Source organism: Falco biarmicus, chromosome 11 (genome assembly GCF_023638135.1).
Source record: "Falco biarmicus isolate bFalBia1 chromosome 11, bFalBia1.pri, whole genome shotgun sequence".
Taxonomy (NCBI): domain Eukaryota; kingdom Metazoa; phylum Chordata; class Aves; order Falconiformes; family Falconidae; genus Falco; species Falco biarmicus.
Window position 1 is genome coordinate 20,842,668 of NC_079298.1, and position 20,614 is coordinate 20,863,281.

General features: G+C 37.5%; 1 protein-coding gene across 11 annotated transcripts in view; it reads right to left on the reverse strand.

Moving 5' to 3' along the window:
* Window positions 1-373: 373 nt before the first annotated feature.
* ZNF644 (zinc finger protein 644) overlaps window positions 374-20,614 on the reverse strand; it is an 81,314-nt gene continuing 61,073 nt past the window's right edge. For 7 of the 11 annotated variants that reach the window (XM_056356414.1, XM_056356419.1, XM_056356417.1 and 4 more), the window contains 5 exons: window positions 20,460-20,532; window positions 16,272-19,318; window positions 15,469-16,074; window positions 5,496-5,598; window positions 374-4,975 (listed from right to left, as the gene is read on the reverse strand). In XM_056356414.1, the coding sequence (XP_056212389.1) occupies window positions 4,783-4,975; window positions 5,496-5,598; window positions 15,469-16,074; window positions 16,272-19,287 (3,918 nt within the window). In that variant the 5' untranslated portion in view covers window positions 19,288-19,318; window positions 20,460-20,532 and the 3' untranslated portion in view covers window positions 374-4,782. The other 4 variants (XM_056356421.1, XM_056356422.1, XM_056356423.1 and 1 more) reach the window with 4 other exon arrangements.

Sequence of the window (20,614 nt, forward strand, 5' to 3'; positions counted from 1 at the left end):
GTGTGGAAGCCACCGCACGGCGAGCATTGTAGGGAAAAACTGCTTCTAACTGGGAAAGAAAGCATCAGCAAAATGAGACTGTGCAAAGCAAGAAGCGGGAGGATGTGTGCTAATGAGAGCTGCTGTTATTTGTGATTCGGATCCAGATTTGGGCCCCTGGCTCTGGTGATGTTCCCTTCGCCACCAACCCTTGGTCTCCAATACTGGGATGTAACCACCCTCTCCTTGCCTCACCTCTGCATTTTCAGGCGGCTACAGCCAGCAAAGCCGCCCTGTCTTGCCACACACCCACGTTAGGGTGGAAGTCCCCCAGTTAAGTGACACACGCTGTGTGGCTCACCTCCGAACAACGGGAAGAACACCAAGAAGCCTGTGGTGTTAAAAAGGAACATTTTATTGCAAGAGATTACAGACCTGGCACTACGGCCAAATGTTTCCATTACATCAAAATTGCTACCCATGTATCAGGCAACAGCACCTACAAAGCATGGTGGATTCAAATATCTGAAATCATAATGCAGTTGGCTTTTTTAAGTACGTACCACCCTAAAAAGATTTTTTTAAAAAAACAAAGTCAAAACTATAAACCCCTTTTTTTTATTTTAATATGAAACTGGTGTTTAAGTATCCAGGCCATTAACTACTGTGATAAAAAGTGGAAGTCTGTTGACCACGGTGCTCAACTAAACAGGCTTTGTTCACAGCCCTCACATGGAGTTAGAAGAAAGTACTTGTTATTTGCTGTTAATTTTTCCACATTTGCGCAACAAACTTATATCTTCTGTAGGTTTTCAGAATCTGGTAGATTTAATGAATAACACTTCTTTAAAGCACTAGTGACATGCAGGCAATCCAGCCCCACAACCGGCCCAGACAAAGCACTGGAGTCAAAACACTTTTGCAGGAACTGACCTCGCCACCCCCATCCTGTGGCGCTGACCTTTGGAAAACTTTGGGTGGATGCACCTCTCTGAGCCCTAATTCACCACTCGCGTTCCTCCTGTGAGCCACTTACCTCAAAGACCTTGGTGATCTCCCTGAGTGTGGCTGAAAAGGTAGAACTTTGAACCGGCACACAGCTCAAACACAGCCTGGCCCAGGGCACAAGCCCCAGCCGTTAAGAGTCGCCCATCTCTGGCACGTTAGGTGCCCGCTCTCCTTCCCCAGTAGCTAGCGTTACCTACTGTCTGGCCTGTGCTTCCTCTCCCCTTGAGAAGAGCCAGCAGCTCATCTCCTGACGCCACCGGCCGGGTGAGGCAAGCCCTGGGGAGGTCTGAGCTGATCTGCAGGCAGAGCTGGACCACCTCGGCTTGCGGGAGCAGCCCGCCTAATACAAGTCACACAATCCACACGAAGCAGTATATGGCAAACAGAAGCAAATGCCCAGGGATCTTTGTGAGCCAACATTTGTTATCCACTTGCCTCCATCTCCTATTTTCCATGCATACAGCCTGAACATGCTACCACTGGGCAGTGGCTACCACAGGCACTTTAAAATCGCCTTTTGAAGATCCTGCAGAAACATCATTTCAAGGAATGCAAACAGAGTTTTAATTTCTTAAGATGATTTGGAAGTATCACTGGAGCTAAGGGATATAGGCCATCTTACAAAATGTGGGAGGTGGGGTCTTCTATGATTTCCAGGTTTCTCTAAGCATTCTCAAAATTTTGTCATAATTTTCCAGAGGCTGCTACTTAAAGAGACCTTTACCAGACACTAGAGTAACTCCAGAAACACATAAGATTATGATAATGAACCAAAATCAACCAAATAAAAATCACTACGCTAGCCTTTACCCCACAGCAATCTAGCCAACGTGAACAGACTAACACTCGTGTTTATACGTGCAGTTCTGGAAGCCCAGCTCTTCAGCACAGACTGCCACACTGCCTCTCAAGCCACACATCTCAAAACATGAGATTCATATAATATAGAGATTTAATTAACTCTGTTCTATCATCAGATTATTTAGAATCTCTGTCACTCTGGAAAGGGGAATTTGTATCTCCTTGCAGGCAGTGACAGAAGATCTGTATTTCCAAACAACAGAAACCAAGAAAATGAAGAGCCCCATTTGAGGACTGGAGGCTAAAGAAAGCTTAAGGGTAGTCAGTTTTGTTTTAAGAAGATCATTCAGTCTGTATCAACCATATATGCAATTAACTTAATATATACAGAAATTGTAGAACTCTTCTGATTATTTCAAACTATATTGCCAAGGATCTGATGCAAGCAGGGTACACAGCTCCAGCGCACCCACTCAGAAAGCCTGCCACTGCAAACTGCTGCTCCTGATCAAAAGAATCTCATTTTGGAAAATAATCAGGCCTTGAGCTAGCTCCCTGCTCTGCAGACACAACCTTGCATTTTAGTGTTACACAAAGCAGCTCGCTATTGGGGTTTAATGAATTAAATAGAATTAACTAGTTTTTATTATTATTATGAACCTAATAGAGTTTTTTTGCTAATGCAGAATTCTGCATGGTATGGCTTCACCTCACAAGCTTTCTTAACAATACTAGATAAATATCATTTGCACTCAATTGATTTTTTCATCTGTTAAACAGCCACAAAATACGGTGCTCTTACAAGCACCCTTTTTGGTGAGAAAGGTAAACAAGCACTCTATTAAAGCATTATAAACATTCAAGGTGATCTGATCACTTCCCTCTATTCCGTTTCCACACATTGCTGCTACTCTTCCATTTTCACAGCATATAAACCCCCCCCACAATCATCCACAAATTTAGAAATTCGTTAGTCTGCATACATATAATTTGTCTGCAATACACTTCAACATCCCAGTTACCTTTCCTAAAATCTCTAAAGTATTTTTTTCTCCAGCCTTTAAATGAACTGATACAGCTTTCCCAGTTAAAAAAAAAAAAAGGGAATAAATTTTGTCAATAAAGCTGAAGTTATCTGTAGCAACGTGTACAGTAAAACACCCAATATCACTCATTTAATGATAGCCTTGACAGAGCGAGGATGGCTTTGTCTCAGGACTGTCCTGTACAGCTGTGCATTTCTAACCCACCTATTTTTACCAGACCGTTAACAAGCCTTGTGTGTTACCTCTGAACCATGCACATACAGGAAGACAGACATTTATTCATATTTTCCACCAATCAAATGTAATGTGTCTGTGAACAAGTCAGTTTATTGCAAGTAAATGTACTTTTACTTAAGATCATGAGAAGATTCTAATCTCAAGCAAGACAAATCAATTTCACAAACTTAATTCACACAATGCAAATAAATGCTTCACATTATAGACATTTAGATTTTATTTAAACCTTTTTATTTAGAGATTTTTCTGGTAAGGAGATATACCATAGGAAAGCAATTTCACTGGCAGTGAGGTATGTATATACTCTACCAAAATACTCCTCTTGTTTTAACTGCTTTTAACTTTATTTACATATAAAGAAAATATCAATGCATATCCTTGGCTTAACTACAGTATCGGTTACCCTATATGAGTAAAATGAAATGTTACTTGCATACAAAATTGATTTGTAGAGGAATCTAATTTGATTTAAACAAAAATCATGTTCTGAAAACAGTTTAAATGAACAAACACAATTCAGCATGACCAAGACACCTGCACCATATTTCCATCCTCACAGCACATTTATTTCAGTAATTCTGTAAGTAGGTCCTTAGCATGAGCATAGTGTTACAGTTTTCATACATATAATCACATCCAAAACAAGCTCTAAAATTTAAGTTGTAAACATTCTCTTCATATGTAGAAACATTTCAATCTGTGTTCAAATTTTCTAAAATGATCAATCTTTTAAACAGAATTATAAATGAAAAGTCTACTCTAACCGTGTAGTGAGCAATGCTTATTAGTACATTTCTACAGTGTTAAATAAAATAGTAGAGAGGCAAACTTCTGTAAGCAAGTCAGACTTTAAGTAAATCATCATAAAGAAACAAACTTGTTAACAAAAAGATGCTTTGTAATAAAGATAGTTGGATTGAATCTACTATGATACAAAAACTTAAGGGTAAATACCATCTTTGTTGACAAGTAGGAGGTAGCATGGATGCACCACTTTATTGTCAGTGAGAAATGCAACTGAAGTAAAGAATATTTCCTTACCACAAATTTCCAGTATTATGTACATATTTCTCTTAGAAATTTGTTTAAACAAGTTTCCCTCCACTTTTTAGTACAAAAAGCCTCATGTGATTTAAAAAAAACACGTACACACCTAGATAGAAGAGTACTAATTGCCCTATTTGAATGAAACAGTCTCTTGAACTATGAAGTACATGATATTTAATGCCCTAAGTTGAGTAAATTGTATTAGCAGTTCTTGGTATTATACAAAACACTACATACATACAAACAAAATATAATAATATCTTATTTTACTATGTAATTCTTTTTGGAATAAACAGAGCCTTGATTTGGGTAACACTGAAGAGAATATGGTTTCTTTGCTTTATTAAAATCTGTCTTTTAAGTACCCATGTGCAACAATTTAAAAATGGCTGCCATACATGTAATGGTCTTGTATTGATAGTGAACACAGTAACTGACAAAAACATAATAAACCTTAAAAACACATCTTCCACCCTATATAAAATATAAAGACTACTTACTGTAACTGTTAAGTATTCAATTTAGTTTGATGTTACTGTAATCCACTTCCTCTATTTTTCTGTCTTTAGCATTTATAAACATAATTTAGTGTAGCAATTTATTTTAAAAAATGACAAAGTATTTCAAATTTACATCCAATTAAAATTTAAAACGTTTCCTTGTTCTATGATGCTGCTTCTGCCATCAGTAAAGAAAATGAAGTTTCAGTAATTGAAGCAGGCTTTTTAAGTAGTGATGTGACTTCAACCATGCCAGCTCCAGTCCGTGGAAGATTTGCGTTGACAATGTGTCGCTGCAAGTGCTTTATCCAGTCTTCTTGAACAGACAAAGGTCCTCGAAAGACCAGACCACAAAACCTATGCAAATATTAAAATTATTCCATCAAGATATATCTAGCTTTACTGTAAAATTATAACATAAAAGACATTGAGTGGGAAGTCCTGATTTTCTTTTAAAGTTTGTTTTTACGTATTTTAGCTGAAAACCTTAGTAACTGAGTTCATTTATATTATATTATAGGAAACGTCAGCATGAAAAAACTGCATTTTTTTTTTTTACATTCTTACTTTTTCTTTTTACATTTCTTACATTTTTAACGCTGCAATAATAATCTGTTGTTCTTATGTAAGGTTTATTTTGAAGGAGAGAATATTACTCAGACATGACCAGTAAGATTTTAGTTAGAGAAAACAGCTGGCAACCTAATATCCAAATATGACTGATTCAAGTTCTTTTGTTCAAATTAATGAAAATAGGCAATTGCTTCCCCCCTCTTATTACTCAATTTAATCACAAACATTCACAGGATACAGTCTCAGGATTAAAATTAGCAAGCCTTTAGGAATGTGTTCTTTCAATTAAAATAAGCCTATGTACCTGCATCTGAGTATGTAAACTTCGTCAGCACTATGAGGTAAAGGCAGCATTTTTTTCTTGCTTCCGGATCTTGACCTTGACTTCTTTTGCTTACAGTCTAAAGCTAAGAAGAGAAATTTCCATATGTGAAAGTGATACTTCAACGAGTGTTAACTAAACAGAGATATTTAGTAAGCATCCCCTATAGCAGTAGTGAAAAGACATCTACCTCCTTGTTATTCTACATGTAATTATAATGTAAATCCAAAACAATTACAGCATGCTCTAAGAAACTTACTGGCAAAACACATGAAGCTATTTTTTTAGTTTAGCACAGTGCTTGCTCTTTAGAAGACTAGATAACTGACATTCAGCATTAAACTGTTGTTTTAGTATCAGCAAGGACCTACTAACCTATTGCAGAATTATATAAAAGCAAAGCACCACTGGAAACTCCCTTTCATGTATAAAACGCCGTCAAAATCTTGGAATTTGTTCAGTAGTTCAAGTACCATTATAAGACGACTCATGTTCAACCAAGTTACAATTTCACGAAGTTGTAGCTTTCAGCTAATACCATCAAGAATTGCTAGTTTGAATATAACACCTGCCATTTATTTTCAAACATAAAGCAAAAGTTTGTCCTTTTAATTTAAGAATGTCATATGAAGCTTCCCCCCTTACTCCTGCCTGAATTCTAATGCACCTTATAAAAATTATGTATTAATCCTTGGCAGTGGGAGCTTGTATTTGGACAATAAATGGGGATGGCAAGGCCACTTTTTAAATTCAGTCTAGCATTTGAAACTATGTATGAAAATGTGTATGAACAAGAAACACATAGCAAATGTGTTCAGTTAGCACTGAGGTCCATACCTCCCATAAACAGGTGTAATAGGAATCTGTAACAAAACCTGGAGATTCTAGGAGCCAGAGCTGGGGAATGAGGGGATTAAGCGAAGTTAATATTGTTATGATGAATACAGCTGATAAAGCTCAAGAAAAAACAGTAAGTTTGGGATTGCTTGAACTGAGAAGTATTTCTAGCTTTACTCTACTCCAAAACACAAGACACCAACGCTAAAACTCCACAGAACCTGAAAGACAGTAATAAGTGGTATACTTGATACCAAAAAGGCATAACACTATGCTACTGAAGCAACTTGGCAGTAACATCTTAAAAAATTGTTACACTTGTCTGACTCCTGTAATATAAAACAGAAGAATAAACCTCTTAGTATTCTGAAGCATAAGACATCATCTGGTGAGGCAAAACATGCTGATTTAAAGAACACACAGTCTTGATTGCATCCTTCATTTTTCTCACATCGTCCAGATGAGCACCTCTCATGCTCTTACCCTGTAGCCAAACTTTTAAGTTGTAGGTACACGAGACATTTCCCAGTTCCATCCCCAGCTTTAAAGATTCCTACAGTATATCTAGAAAAATTAGAATGACTTTTTGATGTTTGAAGGTACCCGAGAACTAATCATAAAAATAGAAAGCAGATACCAACCTAAAGAGAATTCCTTCAGACCCTGGGTCAAACCATCATTAGGAAGATGAGGCTCAACAGCATTTTTTCTGACAGCAACAATGAAAGCAGTCTGGATATAAAGGCAGTAACCCAAGGTGGTGGGGGGGAGAGAGACAGAAATGGCCAAGATAACTTCTGGAAAAGTGAATAGGTAAGGGGTTCTTAATGCTTTATGGTCTCATCAAAAGCATATTCCTCATATAATCAGGAAGAAAAAACCTGCTAACCATCTTTCAGGCTGTAGCAACTACCGAGTAGTACAAATATTTTACATACCGCAACATCAGTAACAACATCACCACAAATGTAAGCAGATAAAATACTGAAACCCAGAACCCATTCTCTGAAGAGAACTATTTGCATGAGCTGTGGCTTATGTGAAGCAGTTATTACAGCAAAAGCTTTGCCATTGCTGATTTTGCAGAACATCATGGGAAGGAGGGAAACAGAAGTCAGTATTATCTGAATGCAGACATATCCACGAGTTGCAGCTGATGTCAGTTAGTTGATGTCAGTTGAGATGAGAGAAAAAAAAAAAAGCAGTAGACCACAGTTTCCTCCTCCCAGAGAAGCCTACATGCATTTGAAACAAGAACAGGCTTATTTCTTTCATGTTGGCAAACTTAAGACATCCATTCCCCTCAAGAAATTAGATTCTACTCACATACATCCCAAGCATTTCAGAGATCTTTCACTTTCTAACTAGACCTGAACTGGTCCTCTGCAACAGAGTTCCTGAAACCTAATGGCTTTTTGTGCCTGTGTGTCATCTTCTAAAAACCCTCTGAACTACTGTGCAGTCAAATAGACAGCAACACAGAAACTGCCATATGCACCAGGAGGGGTAGTTTCTACTTCCCTGAAAGGTACCTTTTCCAAGAACAATGAGAACACAAGGAAAACAAAAGAATGGACATCTTCCCCGAGCCGTTTATGAGAGGCTCTAGATAAAGAAACTACAAAACAAAGAACAGAAAATACCACAGTAAAAGACGTCAAGAAAAAAAATTCAGATCACTCAATGCATTCTCAGAGTAGCTTAACTAAGACTGGAAGCCGATTTGCCCAAGCAAGATGCTGTTGCAAGGGGTATTTTTTGTTCCCTTTGTCTTTTGATCTGGTGAACATATTCCTTCACATTTTAATGGGGCACAAAGCAGCACAAGTACATTTTCAAGTTACTCCAATGGAGCAGGAATGTAAGTGGAGAAAGAGCAATATCTGGGTAAAGCTGATGGAAAACCGTAATTCGTAAACGAGTTATCAGATACATGTACCGGTAACTGTCACAATTTCATTTTTGTCTATCCAGAGAGCAACACATTTAAATGAAGTCACATGCATACACCGAAGTACTCTTTTCATATGATGCTTACAAGTGCTTGCAAGCATTAAATCAGTCACACCACTGCCCCACCCGTAAGAAAGCATAGCCATGTTCTGACAAAACTTAGTTACTGCTCTTCTGATGCCTTTACTGTAACAAAGCATGACCTCCTCAGCAGGTATGTTTTTAGCACTTCCCAGACGAGACCAAGCATAATTTAGCTCTAGTAAGCTGCATGGAAATCGCAACAAATTGCCAGAGAGAAGCAGGAACTACCTACCATTAGCGCTTGCTTTGTGGCTATCACAGCTCCCAGACTACCACCCTGCATTTCCTGTAAAGGCCCAACTCTTTTTGGAAGAAGCCTCCTTCCTTCAAGTTTGGCCACCTGGTGTTTCCTAATTGCTATTCCAAAAACATTTAGTAAACAACCAATTATACCACTTCATCAAACTTCTGATACAGCATGACAGAGAAAGAACCCATCTAAACCAAAAGACAAACAAACTTTGGAGAAGTCTCCTTGAGGCACTCAAGTTCAACTTCAGAGCCCACTACTTAGAAAAATACATGCTAGGTAAAAAGGCAGATATAAAAGCCTTCTTTACCTCCATGACCGCTTCCATGAAGCAGATGGAGACAGGAGGCTGAAATGTGCATGCCTAAGAGAACATGAATTAGAAAAGTCACCATTAGAGGTCCTTCATGCCATTAATTTTGAACCTCACACCAAATGTCAAGTACATCTATGCTACTTTGCACGCTCTGTCTTGATGTCCCCCAACATAGAATACTTCTCATTTCAGGAAGACCAAAGCTAGGTCTTTATTCAGACTTCATTATGTTTGTCATAGTGAATGTAAGCTAACGCAAGTTGAATAATTGAATGCACAAATGGATCTAATTAACCATTTATAAACACCACCCAGTAAAAAATAATGAATTATCTTTCTTGCATATTTATTCACTAGTTTCTCAAATTCTATCACTTGCTATCTATCCTCATCATTACTGCACAGTAAAATGCATTAAAAAACCCTCCAGTAATTTGCTCCCTGAAGGATTTTATAGGACACTAAAAATTAGCTCATTGTGCCAGCTGATCAGTTATAACTGTAACAGCACAGAATAAAGACACACAAAGCCCGCAGATCTGATTTCTGCTGTAGCTGTATATGCTTCCACAGTAAACTTCCCAAAGCTACAATTTTGGCAAAGCAGTATTAGAAATTATTCGGAAGCATAGCAGCTGCATGAACTGCTACTTCAGCCATACCACTGGCTCAAAGGCCAGACTCCTTGCTCTGTATTTTATTGTTCTGTCTCGAATTTCTGAAAAATCAGGCTCCATTACATAAGCAAAGACCAAAGAAAAAAGTGGTGATTCCCGGAAGATGACAGCCAGTAAGAAGAGACTGAGTATGTGAAAAGAGTGAACAAAGAAAAGATGTAAAAAGCCAAGGTGCAAAAGAGTATTAAGAGACTTTGGGGGCAGGGGGAAGTGAAGCCTGGAGAGAAGAAAAGGAAGGAAGCTGAATACACAACTGTGCCAAGAAGAGTAAGATGCATTTTGAAGATTTTGCATAGGTCTCTCTAATGCTTTAAAGATAATCCGAAGAAACAAGCAAGTTTGCCACATGCTCTGAGAAACACTTACACGTTGCTATTCATCAAAATAAGTATAGAAGGAAAGTCGCATCTACTCAGGATGAGCAATTAAATCATTACATTGGTCAAAATTGGACTGCATAACAAAACAAAAAAAATTAATGTTCCAGTCAGACCTCTGAAGACCATCACACAAGCACTAACACAAAAGCCAGTCACTATCAAAATGAACCTAGACAGGCGTTTGCTATACAGTGGATCCATACAGCATAACTATAGGCACAAATTAAGTTTAATAAACACTAACCTTGAACAGCCAACAGCCTAGAAAGTTTCACTTCTAGGATCTTGAGTCTATTCTCAAAATTTACCATTGTGCTTAACTACGTCTATTATTACTGCTAAAACTGTTCAAGGTGCATTTGAAAAACAAAACAAAAAAAGGGTGAGATTTGATCAAATTACTGACTCTGAAGAAGCAGGGCATCTGATAGAAAAGCAATACGATAATAGTATCAAAAACACGCAGACAACTGAAAAACTGAGCAGAAGACTAGTATGTAAGCTAACCTAACACTAGGAAAGGTCTCACTTTGGTGACATGCAGACATTACTATGTTTCTCTTACTAAACAGTAATGCCTAGATAGCTCCCACAGTTGGCAAATAATTACAGAAATTACAGCATTCATGTTTACACATAACTATTTAATTGCAGCAAGAAACTGAGACAAATATTGAGCCAATATGATTTCTTTTCAGTAGTTATGTTTACTTTAGAAGATAAAAGAAAGGCTTTGTGAAAACAAGAAGAACATGTATAAAACTATCTTCATTGTCTCCACACAGGATCCAGGCTGATGCCAAACTGAAGACATCTCAAAATTGCCCTGAACTGCAACCATTTTTTAGTAAGAAAAATGAGTTCTCCTCAAGAGTGACACTCATAGCGAAGTTTAAAACTAGCGAGTGCTACTGAAATTTTGGAATAAAACTTACAAAGCCGAATATCAAATAAAACCGCTGTTTAAAAGCGTATTTTTTGGTCCACAAGCCTTGCATTGAGCTTGCTTGAACAAAAAGTAAATTGGGCAAAGTTTACAATCTTTGCAGTTACAACAGTTTTAATGGTAATGACTAAGTTAATACAAATATACATTGGTTGCACAATGTTGTAATAGCTAAAAGTTCAGCCTCTCTAAGTCATCAGTTTCAGTGAAAGGCCTTTATCGACATGGGACAGGCTATTCGTCTGGCTCAGCTCCAGCTTCTGAGATCAAAAGACATTTTTGTTTAAAGTTTTGTTCCTAACCCTTTTTATAAGCTTTGTTTCTAACCTAATTTTAAACAAACTTCTAGGTCCAATGATACAAGACTCCAGAGTTTTCTTTCAGTTCTTTTAAAGAAAGTGGCAACTGTTCTGATGAGTATGCTACTGCTTCACTAGCAAAATACATTTCTTAAAGAAAATAATTAAAAATCCCTGAAAGCACCTTCACAAGCTACCCTCACTTTTCCCATTTAGCAAAAGGGAGGCTGAGGTACAAGGAGCTTGTCCAGGATCCAATCTGTGTACTATCCTGTTTGCCACAGTGTCTCCTCCACTGAATTATTGTTAAGATTTCAGCATGCAATTTAAATATGTAGCTACTGAAAAATATTTCACCAGTAGGTATATAAGCAAAGTAACTTACCACAGGGCTATTATCAAATCACAGCAGTGGTAAATGAAGTCCGCTATCATCACCTTTCTACTGTGTAAATATGAAAACTTTCAGAATCACTAACTGAAGGCATACACTCCTACACATTGGATATTATTGCATCTGCTGACTTCCTTCTAAATCTACTTTGTTATAGCATTAACTTAGTATAACGTAAGACCTGGCAGCCACAGGCCCAGTTTGTAAAAGTATTTCTTTTAGCCTTCTGCAGAGAAAGCCTGAAACTCAGTTTGTCATTCTTATCATAAGGAATTACATCTGCAGATTAAAAAAAGGATTATGCGGTTTTCTAAAGCATTATGTAGGAGTCTGCGCTTGTTGACACAGAAAACTGATGGTTGCTCTTGTTAATTATTGAATATTCCAGACTTCATATCTCCAGATTTTCCTCATTGTATTTCATTTCTGCTCCCCTATTTGCTGTTGATCATATGAAACTCCACTAATTTCAGCAATAATCCAAGTAAACTCAGAAATTGCTTACAGCCAAGCAAACTGCAAGTGTCTGGAAATAAGTCGAAATATGGAATATTATAGGAATTTCAAAATGAAGTATGTTTTCATAAAAAACATTAATAGCAGTGCCAAATGCTGTACTACACTCACTCCATGTCAGACCAGGTAGTTTCTGGGTTGTGAGCCAAACAAGAATATGCTGTTAGAAATACACAAACTGTAAAATTACTTGCTTTTCCTGTTTTAACTATAGTATTCTTAGTAATTATATGCACTGGATCGTAAAAATTACTTGTTGGTTCATTGTGTGGATTTTTTTTTTTTTGGGGGGGGGGTTCCCCCTCCTCTAATTTTTGAGGTACTTTTAAACACTTCATTAGAAGGTCAACTAGCTGGTTTGGAAGCTGTGATATTGTAGAATGAATTTAAGCAACCACCTCTTAGTTTTGCTTACATACCTTAAGTGTTGGATCCAAAATAAATAAGAATGAAAATCAGACATGAGAGTGGACAACAGCAACATACCTTTTCTTAAAAGTTGCTGAAGTTTTATGGCAAATAAATTGTTTACCAGCAGAAGCTTCATTATTATTTTGAATTAACATATGCTTTTGTCCAGTCTGATGAGGAAAATGTATCATAGACAGACTTGCTTTTACATCTGTAACAAAACATACCTGTCCCAGTCAAAAGTCCAGCACTCTTCTTTCGTGCATAAGCGCGTAAGTGGTTGGACAGGCTAACAGCACTTGTAAACGTCGTATTGCAATGCACACACGTTCTAAGCTTCACAGGCATACCTATCATTCAAAAGAAAACTATAATCCAGTTCTCTCTTCAAAAAATGAAATTCTCAAAGCGTTGTAAAAAGTTTTCTGCAATAAAGATGGTTTAAAATATATTCACTGCATTGACGCAATTGTTTAGTATATTAGAAGGATCCAAGTTAACCGTTATTAGTTTTCCATGTAGTGCTTTAAGCCAAACCATGTTATTTGGAAAAGAACAGAAAGGAGGCAACTTGAGCCCATTAGGCTACTCTGTGTTTAATACCTGCTATCAAGTTCCTACAGATCTCCACATTATGAAGCTCTAATCCCAAATTCAACCCTGCAATTTGAACAGCACAATTCTGTTGAGAAATTTCAGAGCTTGCAACATTTCCAATAAAGAGAATTTTAAAAGTCTAGTCGAGAAAGCAGTAATTGAAAGTGTTTTACCCATAAGACTGAAGAGCTCAATACTAAATTAGGCTGCTGTTGAAGGCTCAGAGAAAAAGGTGGTAAAACACACCACTGAACAGCTGTTAGACAAAACATTTTGTTCAGTGTGTTTTCTGTTCATTACACAATTAATAATGAAAGATAACGATTTGAAGTTTTTTGCCAAAATCTTTGTGCTAAATAAATGATCAAGAAAGCAACATGCTATTTATCACAGGAAAACAGTGAAACAATACTGACCTCCTCACTTACCAGACAAAGAAAACCATTATAACTTATCCGCTACTCAACTCTACCATAATGTTTCTCCCTTTATTTTACCAAAGACATATTGTTTTGGTCAACTAACCAAGTTCTCTACTAATAAATTATTAGAAGAATAAATAAAAAAGCTAAAACTACTCAGCTGGAAAGCCTGTATTTGCAGGAAAGAAAGAATGCTATTCTCCAGCAGCCCACAGAAGACATGCTGTTTTTTCAGGCAAGTTACAGAAGAAGAACACCTGGTTGGTAAAAACCTTTTTAAAAACTAAATCCAGAACTAGGAATATTTGCCTTTTTAGGGAAAACAGAAGAATTTCAACTTGATGTTAAATATTTTCGTATTAACTCAACTGGCACAGTGCGTTAGTTGTCAAATTCTGTTACCTCAGCCACAGATAAAGGCCCCATTTGTAATTGTTAGTACTATGCAAGCATATGTTTATTTTTACCTGGTTGTTTATCACAACCAAAGAGGTGCTACCTAGTATTCAGTGGTAAATATTAAACAAAGTAATACACAGTGTCAGGTTTGGCAAGCTATTCCTTTAGCATTGTTTTTCAAATCATTATGCCTGTCAGAGATATACTTCCTTCATTAAGCAATCTCCCATCTTAAAGGACAACCACAGACGTCCAGAAGACATTAAATGTAATTCTGTTCCACCTCTACTATGTCATTTTAAACGTCATCAATCTTAAGAAATTGACTAGCACACTTTTGTAGTCCCCTAAAAGAACTTCTGAGCACATCAGACTATTGGTTTTTTTATTTGTTTAACTGAAGACAAGAATATAGGTGAAAAAGTACTAGGCACTGCCAGTTTTACTAACCTGCACTGGGTAATGACAAGAAAACCAAGAGAACCAAAAAGTCAGGAGTATAAAAATAAGATCCTGCTCCTCGATCTAAAGCATGCTGCAGCATTATAAGGTGGTGCCCAAACAAGAAACAGGTAAATGCAAGCTCTACATACACATTAAAAAGGATGTTGTTAAGAATTCCCCAAGACTAGAAATAACGACAAGTAGGTCTAAAAACATCACTCTAAAAACCTGCTCCATTAGTATACAGAGTATCTAGGAAGTTGCCTATAGAATTGTTTAGTTAGCACAATTCTCAATGGAGGGGCACTCTGTCCGTATCGGTCAGGGGCTATGCATTAGAAACCTGCTGGCTACAACTGTATTCCAACAAAGCTTGAACCAGCACAGGTCTTCACTCAGGATAGACAGGCCCTAAAGAAAGCATGTTTCTCACAGCAGCCGCAATTTCGAAACAAACAATAATTAATCTATGTTGTAAGAGTACATCTGCCTAAAACCATCCAAATTAGTTGACAGTGATTCACCAATTTGGAATATTATGCATTTATAATGGTATCAACAGTTCTGTTAGTTTGAGCAAATGTTGCTTTGCACAAACCTCAAAGATTTAAATGAAGTAGCTCCCAAACCAGCTGTTTCAATGCCCAGAAACAGGGTTACAAGCCCAAACATTTCAGAACTGTTAGTCTACCAAAGATGCACAGACACTTCAACTTGTTATTGCAGGATGTGTCATCTTCCTTACTGAGGCTCATTTGGAGTCCGCTTTGAATTTGTATGCCCAGCCACATGCAGAACAGGAACTACGTTCCACGCAAAAACCCCTCAGTGGTGCTAAGGGTTTTTTTCACTTCAGGAAAAACATATCAGAAAAATTTGCTGTGCTACCTCTTGCAGTCAGTGTCCTCTGGAAATGAAACAAGAATGAAATGAACAGAATCCCAAACAAAATACTCTGCACTTGTACGTTTTCTACGAATTAAAGGACTCTTTGGAAATGTTGTCAAGACAGGTAGAAACATCTTCTTACCTGACTGCATAGTCAAGTCCATTTTTTGTGGCTGATACATCAATGGACTGTCTTCATTTAATGGAAGAACACATTTCTGAACAAACCTCTTTCTTGCAGTTTGATTATGAATCTTCTGTGGAGAAATATCAGGATTTCTTTCTTCTCCTAACCTCTTATTTTTCAGGAGTTCTATCAGTGTAAGTGACTGATTTTTTTTTTCATCATGTAGTACTGCTTTTGTTTCATCACATTCATTTAGGAAATTCAGCCCTTCTTCCTCCGATGCAGACACAGATGTATCTTCAGTCTTTAGGCCATTATGGTATGCTTCAAGAGGTATAACATTCTGAGATAAAAAGTCATCATTTGATGCAAATTTCTGAGCAACAAACGGTCTGGGAATAATGCGGCGACTGTTCAAAGCCTTTAGGATTTTTTCATACTTCTCTTCATTTTGCATCATCTCATTCAGAACACAGATCGGAGACTTGTGTGCGTCCCACTTGGTTTTACCAAGCCTTTTCAGGTGTCCTCGCACATGATTAGACAATCCAATTTTAGTATCAAACCAGCCTCCACAGAGCTGACATGTATGCTCAGAAGTTGTTTCAGATTTCTCGATCGCTACAAAGAAAACAATTACCATTTTTTTTTTACAATTATCCACAGTCAAACATTACCATAGAAAATCACAAGGGTAAGAGAGGATTTATAACAAGATAAAGCTAGTTGTTTAGCGCTCAATAAATCCCTTTGTCCCCTTTATACACAAATTAATAATAAAACCCCCAAAACCAAACAACAAACCCAAACCAACTTACCTTTTCTAACACGTTTAACAGGCGTTCCTGTTCCAGTTCTTTTAAAATGTTGCATTTTGTCACTTGTTGCTATCTGTTCTGGTGAAACAACATGACGGGCTTCATAGCTCAGTCCGGCTCTGTGAAGATGTCCTCTGACATGATTGGACAGTCCAACACCTGTTTCGAAGGTTGCTGGACAGTACGGACAGGACTTCTTTTCAAGCGACAAATCCGTCCAGTGGAAAACTGAATTATGCTTTGGCAATGCCGATCCTACATTTTCTAAATTCTGAGGATCATGCAAATCATGCAGGAAGTTACTACCCTCAGCATCTTCATAATACTCAAAATAAAAGCCATCATTCTGCTCATAACTAAGTGAAGATTTATCACCAGCTTCATGATCTTCCATTTTACCTTTGAATATGGGGAATAGGTTTACATGCTCCTGATTAATATCACTGTAAGATTCATCCTCCACAGACTGTGTAGTGTAATCACATAGTTCAACATTATCCCATGAACTGTCATCCTCCGTTTCATAGCTGTCTTTTTTTTCAGCAGAGTTAAGTTTCTGTAAAACAACAACAGTCATTTTATGCAGAAAATCTGGATAGCAATCCAAATCATCTCCTGTAACAGAGCCTTCCCTCTTGGATTCTTTAACCACTCTTTTTACAGCTACATGCCTACGATCTTTACAGCCTTCTGCCCTTTTGCAACCAAGATTATTTGAATCCATGACAAAATAATTATTACAGGGACTACTTGATGAAGAAAATAAATGTAAAGAACTGACAGAGTTGGACTCTTCCTTTTTTAAATGCAAAGGATAAGAGTCACTAGATTTTTTAATCATCCTGTAGTTTTCGTATTTGTGTCTATATAAATAATTACTGCTCGTTTTGACACTAGCTTTCTGCTTTGCTGCTTGATGAAAATATTTAGGTTTCTGGTCAATGCTATTTCTAATCAAAAAGGTCTTGTTTGTAGAATTTAGATTGCACACACTTACAGATGACTGTGAAACGCTTTTCCGAGCCTTCTGTATCCTGTAGGGTCTCTTGTGAAGTTTTGCGAAGCTAGTGGACTGTGAAGCAGGGCCAAATGATCTTTTTACATCCTGTTTTAAAACAGAGTTCTTTGGAAAAGTAGAAGATTGTTTGATCAACTGTTTTGTCCTGCTACCAAAATCTAAAGATTCTTCTATTATGCTTCCTTTTCTTTTTTCTAGTCTAAGATGGCTACCAAAGGGATCAATGCACGATGCTGGGTGCAAATATTCCATGTGTTTTTTTAAAATGCTTCTAGCTGAAGTAGTAAATGGACACATCTTACACACATACGTTGATGATTTTTTTGAGGATCCCAAATATGGATCTTTCAAGGATGCCTTTTTCTGTGTTTTCCTCTGGGACATATCGCTACCGATAATGGAACATTTGACTACTGCTCCATGAGCGATCCCTCGATGGCATTCCAGTTCATTTTCTGTCACAGCCATGAAATTGCATTCCTCACAGCAATAATATCTTTTATCTTTTTCATGGGTCTTTGCATGCTGCACAAACGTTTTGGGACAATTGGTACCAAATACACACTGTGGACACTGTAACCGTGCGCTCCTACCCTCATCCTGAAGTTCTTTCAGCTCACGGATTTCTTCCATCAGTTTCTGCCTTCTTTCCTGGTGAATTATCATATGTTTAAGAAGTGAATTACGATCTCGAAATGTCCTTCCACATTCCCTACATGCATAGGGCCTGGGGACATTGAGATGTCGGAAATGACTGTTCCCATCTAAATGGTACATCATATGCCTATGCAGATGTTTCTTCTCCCTAAAATTCACATTGCACTTTGTACAGGGATAAAATGATGGTTCATCAGTACTGAAAGTAGATGGCGATTCAGAATCATTCTGTTCACATTTGTTTTTTAAAGTATTGGAAAGAAAAGTGCTAGTGTGAACAGGAGAAGTATCTTCTGCACAGTTACTAGTGGGACTATAAATGAGCTGCTGGATAGCATCAACAGCTTCAAGCTCTTCATCTGTGGATTCAGGCTTTACTTTACTCAATGAATATTTCTGCGGTTCTACTATTTGTAACTCCTCATTCTGCTCTAAGAAGTCAACATCTAATAGTTTCGATTTACTAGGAATACAACTGGTATGACCAAAACAGTCTTCAGTATAGCGTGTTATTTTACTAACATCCATTTTCCTTTTTCGCTTTTTTTCTAAGCCTACTTTACAGTGAATAGGAGACTTCTCCATTGTTTCTTCATTTGTCATAAGAAACTGTATAAACTCTTTTTGTGGATCCCAGCTGGGATCACAACCCGATGTGAAACCACCTGTACCTGAGGAAATGTCTGTTAATGTATCAACACAGTCGTCTTTTACTAGCAGATTTTTATCATCCTCACAAACTTCTACTTGGCCTACTAAAGTGCTATCTACACTATTTCCTACTGATTTCTGTGAATCACAACCAATTGAAGCAGAGGTAGGTAGATTTTTAATGGAATGAGTCAGGTTCTTAGCATGTGCTACATCAGGTAACAAAAATAAAACTTGGTGCTGATTTGATTTCTGTGTTGCACTCTTTGCAGGCAGCTGAAGATCATGAACCACTGTCAAAGTTGAGCAGGAATCTGTGTGATGACCTACAGGCTGTCCAGTGGTTAATGAAACACTGCCTTTATTCATAATGGAAGTCTTAGTTGAGGTGGAGTGTGAAACTGGTCCATTAACAGCAGTTCCTCTAGACAAGATAAAGTTTTCGCTAGAAACAGTAGGAGCACCAGCGTGTATAAATAGAGAAGTCTGGCCTCCGCTTAAGGCTTTTTCAGATCTATCCCTTGATAACTCCTCAGGCAGAGTCAATGTACTGTTCTTCTGAAACGACGTGTCGCTCTCTTGTGGTTTAGGAATGCCACCTTCTTCCTCAGATATGAAATTATCACCACATAGGATTTCTTCTTCTTCTTTAGCACCAGTGACTTCAGTATTTATCTCTAAATCATCCATATTGCTGGTCTGTCCATTAAGTACATTTACACTAAAAAACAAACAAGAAAAGAATCAGGCAATCACAGAAATAAATAATGGCAATTTTAATTTACATTTTCTTCAGGATCACTCTTCTTCACACTGTAACTTAAAAATATGGTTTGAACTTGTTAAAAATGTATTGTTTTTATTTAGAATATTCAACATGTTAAAAATTAAGCAATGAAGCAATTAAAAAAACATATGTTTTTGCTGTGCTACGTTAATAACCATACAGCAAACCCGTCACTGCCCAGTATCCCAGACCAAAAAAGCCTAAACACCAACACGCAAGCAAGGCACGGGAAATGAGACTGTCAAAACCTGTGCAAATACATTCCACATGTACATTAACATAAACAAAGTTTATCTTTAGTTGTTTTCTAGAAGCAAAACAAGTTAGGAGTAAAGGCTACTCAGATATCTGCTAGCCATTTTCATGATTTAAAAAAAAACCAGACATAGCAAAGGATCAAACTCACTGAAGCAATAAAATGTCTTCCCATTCCCTTCTTAAAAAAGGATTCTCTTTGCTTTAAGATCCTGCTGATGCTATAAGGCCATATTAAATGATCAGCAAATAAAACAGCATCTTCTCAAAGGTGGGGAAACCCCCACAATTCGAAAGAAACACTGAATTAGCATTTACCTACCAGAGGAAATCACAGTGTTGAATCCAGAGCATGACAATAATAGTATCTACTAGTACAGAGAACTACTACGTACTCATTCTCTCTGGGAGGCCTTGTGCGTATGTATCTCTTTCCACAAGCAACTTTCATTCATACACGGTACAATCTACCCAATGCTTAGTGAGCACAAAGGAGTTGCCTACACAGTAAAATCAGTGTGTAATAAATATGAGTGTGAACTTAAGCCTACCCTGGCATTCACCTCTTATACGGGTCCTCAGAACGCAGTAAGCATAAGGCATTAAACCACCCATCTAGGAGCCAGAAACATCTATCTAGGTTTTACAGAAATCACATATTTTACCCTTAAAGAGCACTATTTGCTTTGATCTTTTGAGGGATTTGATTCCTGCCATCACATACTTAAGTTTCAGCTACTAATTAACATTTTGAATAGAGCTCAGGTAAAAGGAGTCATCACTTTTGAATGACTCTTTGAATTAAGATGTTATAACTCACAACTAATATCCATGGCTCCCTGCAACAGTCCTTCACCGAAATCAAGGAAGACCACTCTTGACATCCTTTTTTCCTAAGGAGAGAAAACAACCCGGTTAAATGACACCACTTTGACCTTTATACGTCACACTCTAAAATGAGTCCAGCATTTCTAT